This window comes from Vicia villosa, linkage group LG2, assembly GCF_029867415.1.
Source record: "Vicia villosa cultivar HV-30 ecotype Madison, WI linkage group LG2, Vvil1.0, whole genome shotgun sequence".
NCBI classification, from domain to species: Eukaryota; Viridiplantae; Streptophyta; class Magnoliopsida; order Fabales; family Fabaceae; genus Vicia; species Vicia villosa.
In genome coordinates, this window is record NC_081181.1 from 117,877,775 (window position 1) to 117,882,505 (window position 4,731).

General features: G+C 34.2%; 1 protein-coding gene across 1 annotated transcript; it reads left to right on the forward strand.

Annotated features, from left to right (window-relative positions):
* Positions 1 to 514: 514 nt before the first annotated feature.
* LOC131649869 (serine/threonine-protein kinase RUNKEL-like) lies at positions 515 to 3,918 on the forward strand. The gene is made up of 4 exons (XM_058919617.1): positions 515 to 561; positions 822 to 942; positions 1,226 to 1,426; positions 2,686 to 3,918. Exons 1-4 carry the CDS (start codon positions 515 to 517, stop codon positions 3,682 to 3,684), a joined length of 1,368 nt encoding a protein of 455 aa, XP_058775600.1. The 3' UTR covers positions 3,685 to 3,918.
* Positions 3,919 to 4,731: the final 813 nt, after the last annotated feature.

Below are 4,731 nucleotides of genomic sequence, written 5' to 3' on the forward strand. Positions count from 1 at the left end.
GAAAAAAAAACCTATCAGTGTGATATTGGCACGCACAAACCTCGCGCCTCTTTACTTCGTGCTTGACGAAACCCTCGCACTGTGCTGGTACTCGTTCCTCTTCAGAATCTCATTATTCCTTTTACAATTACCATGGGTACTAAACGTGAATTTATCATCATTTTCTCAATTTTACTTCGTTTATTTCTTCCCTTCTTTTTCCTCGTTCCGCTACTGTTTCATCTTAATCTCTCATATATAGGTTAGATCTACACGTTTTCAATTTTTCGTACTCTTTTTATCATCAATCGGTTAATAACAATCTTGCTTCGTTTTGCTTGCCTCTTGTTTCATTTCTGCTTTGATTTCTAATAATTGTGTTGAATTACTCAACTGTGTTGATAGTTAATATTGGTATAATTGTGTGTTGAACTGCTCAACTTGTAGTTCAATTTTATGACCTAATTGTTAGTTGTAAAAGTAAGTTGAGTTTTGCAAACAAGGTGTTTGTTGAAATGCCACAATAAGTATACATATGTTGATTGAGTCCGGCGTCATTATAGATGAATGTGTAAAATGCGGGTACTATAGATATCAGTTTGGTGGCTGAAAGCATTTATAGTAGTACTAGTTAACTTAGAGGCTATATAGATATATGTGCATTTTTGTTGAATCTTTGAACCGCCTATTAATTTGTTACAATATTGTCCATTTAAATGTTGCTTCATGCAGGAATTGTCTACATGTTACTCCATTTACTATATTCTTCATTTAAAGTATTCAGTTAATACCTTCAAGTTCACATAGTTGGTTGGATCTCTGAGTTGTAGATGTATTTGCAGGTATGCAAATTTCGAAGACAACTATCAGCCCAAGACTGATTTGCTCAAAGCAGTTGCGATATTTGCGGCGGCTGCAACTGGGACGATAGCAATTAACCATTCTTGGGTGGCTGCTAATCACGTTCGTTATTGTCATTTTAACTGATTTCGCTTCTGCTATGTTTCACAATGAAATACGTGCATTTGCAAAAAAACTCTAAGTATGATATATTCTGAAAGTTTGTAGTTCTGTGTGATACATTGAAATGACATAACAAACGACTAAATAAGGATCTGATTTCAACAAAAAAAGAATCTCAATATGAAACCTGTGAAGTCTTAATTTTGTCATACAATTTCAATAAAATAAATGATATGACAAATAAATGATATAATTAAGTGATAGCTATATTTAAAGATGGTAGCAAAAACTTACTTGGATCAACGTTGACAAGCATAGCAGTACCACCAAAATCACAAGTGCCCCCACCAATCTTAGTGTTCTGCCAGTAGCTATTGAAATTAAAAGAAGCATGGGCCAACAAAGTGTTGGGCTGAAAGTGAGTTTTGGTGGGCTTGGAACATGTTTTGGTGGGCTTGGAGGTGGTGTTGGTGGTGGTGAAATTGTAATAATGGTTTTTGGACTTGGAGGTGGGTTTGGAAGAGAGGAATAAGGTTGTGGTGCAAGTGAGTTGAAAGGTGGTAATGGTTGAGAAGATGTTGAACCATATGAATCAGTGTCTAAGTATTTTATTTTGATATCTAAAATATGTTTATGTACACTTGGCTGGTGTATTTCTTATTTTTTGCTAATTACTTGATAATTATGATTTTGGTATTATGGTTATTTATATTTTGAGAAAATTCTGATCTACACCATGACTCTGATTTTGAATAGGGTTGGTAATCGAACAAACTGAAATGGTTTATAATGTGTTTGAGTACACAGTGCCAACACATGTTCACTTGAATCTACTCTAATATCTTTGCTTGAATCTAGTAGCTGTGTCGAACTTCTGAATTATTTGCTGGTTGCCCATCCAAACAGTGGCTTAGTCTAGACTTGATATGAAATGATTCGGTTCATGGCTGAGTTTGAAATGAACTATTGTTTCAAATTGATCCATTAAACATGCTATATAAGTATAAATAATAGCTATATAAGTATAAATAATAGCTCCAGTATTGAAGTCAGAGAAGTTATTATCAAGGTTACTTTCTTCTAACTAACCTTCATACTGTTCAATTACCCTTACTTGCATTGTACCCATTGGTTTCTTTTTGTTTTAATTCATCTATGTTGGATAAGTAGATGTAGATTCCCTTAAGCCTGTTTGGATAAACATCTCAATTAAACGCTTAGAATAATCCTTTATCATATACTGGTAAATGTTTGTGCATAAGCTAGTTTTATAATAGAATATAAAATTAAGCCAAACTGTTTTCATTTAAGTTGTAAGCTGTTTTTCGGAAGTTATCCTTAATAGTTTATGAAAGTAAGCTAAAAACAGTTTATGCACATATGCATAAGCTGTCCCGATAAACCTTAAAACTGTCTTTAATCAACTTAAGTTTGAGATGCATTTTATGTGTAATAGTGAGAGTACTGAATTTGTATGTTTTATTTCTTTGGAAGTTTAGTCCAATTGGATATTTAAAACTGTTACTTCCAGGCTGAAATACAAACAGAGAGACAGAGAATACTTCTGTTAGATACGTCGAAAGCGCCAGTTGAGACTATACGCTTATCTGTTACTATTAGTTTATGAAATTTATAGAAAATGTTATTCACCGGTTGGACACCTTATCTGTGACTACTCCTGCCTCAGACGATTCCACCTATTTTTATTTTCTTTGTGAACATTCAAAGTTCATACTTTTCTAGAGTTATCTTATTTTCTTCTGGCTGCAGGTTCCGAATTCATTAATTTCCCTTGTGACAGTGATATTGAGAAAAGGTGAGGATGATATAACTCAGTTGTATGCATTGAGAACAGTTGAGAATATTTGCAGCCAAGGAGGGGTCTGGGTGGGACGTTTCACCAGTCAAGATGTTATTAATAATCTCTGCTATATCTATAGAGCGGCAGGGAAACAAGAAAGCATGAGGCTTACTGCAGGATCATGTTTAGTACGCTTAGTTCGCTTTAATCTTTCCAGCATTCAGTCTGTTATAGAGAAACTCTCATTCAAGGATCTAGCTTCTGCTCTTGTCAAAGGCAGTCCGCGAGAGCAGCAAATTAGCTTAAATCTTCTTAACTTAGCAATGCTTGGAAGTCATATGCTCACAAATGTTGGAAGATACCTTATACAACTTTCAGAGGATAAGAATCTGATCCCAAGTCTTCTGTCCCTTGTTGAGCAGGGTAGTGAAGTTTTAAAAGGAAAGGCACTTGTTTTTGTGGCTCTCCTCTGCAAGCACGGTAGAAGGTGGCTTCCACAGTTCTTTTGCAGCCATAAGTTACTCTCAGTGGTGGATAGGCTGGGAAAAGAGAAGGATGCCTTTGTGCGGCAGTGTTTAGTTGCATTTCTGCATATTGTGGCATCTACTATTCCAAGTTTACTGGATATAATAACAGGGGATTTCCAGCAAATGATGGGAGGAAGGCGCCATGGACATATCTCTTCCCTTACCGACAGATCTGCTCCAAAAGCCAATATTAATTTGTTTCCTGTTGTCCTTCATCTTCTTGAAAGTTCAGCTTTTAAGCATAAAGTGGCGACACTTCCAGTACTACGGCAGTTGGCGAATCTCATTAAACTCGCAGAGACACCGTTTCAGGTCAGTGACTCAGCCGTTAGATCTTGTTTACTTTTAATCCTATGCTTTCCTGAAATCATGAGTTCTGTCAGAGCTAACCTGCAAAGTTTCATTAGATATTAAGTGTGCTAAGATATAGTCGATAGATAGTCTACTAATGAAATAAAAGGTGTGTTTTAGAATCTAAGGGTTGACCTCAAATCTCACCAAAAAAGAGTGTTGATCTCAAAATAAGTATTTGATATAATTAATCAGTAAGATGAACTTACTTCGGAAGTAACTTTTGTTAAGTTAATAGGCTTAATAACTTTTTTTGTAAACATTAAAGTTCATCAATCCAACTGTTGAATATGGTAATATTTTCTTAAAGATCATGCACTCCAAGTTTTAAATTAATTGAATGCTCATGCCTATGTAATCTTATCACCACCTTTTGTATTTTAAAAAATAAATTGTATGTTAAGTTAAAATTATATGATGAAGGATCAAATAATTTTTAAACTTCATAAAAAATTGTAGACTTAATCTACTCAATAGAAATTATTAGTTTGGTAGTAAAAATGCTGAAATTTTATGTCTACAAAGCATTATTCAATTTATCTATGAAAATAGTTACTCTACTTATAATAAATTATAAGATTTGTTAATTTTTGGAGAAACTCTGCATGAAATATACTTAAGTGACATATATAATGATGTTACGCAATTAGTTTATGCAGTAATAGATAATTATTAAGGGCCTGCATGCTCTGAGAAGTTCAACACCATAGGGTACACCCCTCCTTGTAATACTGCTAGGGGAGCAAACAATAATATAGAAATATTTTTTTTATTTTAAAAATATATTACCTGCGGATTTACCTGCAGATATTTTCTGCGGAATTTCCTGCGGATTTTTCCTGCGGAATTACCTACAGAACTTCCTGCCGAAAATATTACCATTTAGCTGGGAACCAAAAACCGCAGGAAACTCCGCAGGTAACGTGTTTCCTGTGGAAATTTAGCTAAAATCCGCAGGTAATTCCGCAGGAAATTCAAGTATTTCTAGTAGTGTTACATAAATTCAAGAAAATAAAGTTGATAGATAAGTTCTTAACTTGTGCCTTCGATATTATTCAAATATAAAAGTTTTTTTTAGTTTTTTTACAAGACACTTCAAATTTCAAAGTT

Coding starts and splice junctions, on each gene's coding strand:
- LOC131649869 (XM_058919617.1), top strand. CDS start 515: ATGTTGATTGAGTCCGGCGTCATTATAGATGAATGTGTAAAATGCGG. Junction 943..1,225: donor CTTGGGTGGCTGCTAATCAC/GTTCGTTATTGT, acceptor TAAAGATGGTAG/CAAAAACTTACTTGGATCAA. Junction 1,427..2,685: donor GTGTTGGTGGTGGTGAAATT/GTAATAATGGTT, acceptor ATACTTTTCTAG/AGTTATCTTATTTTCTTCTG.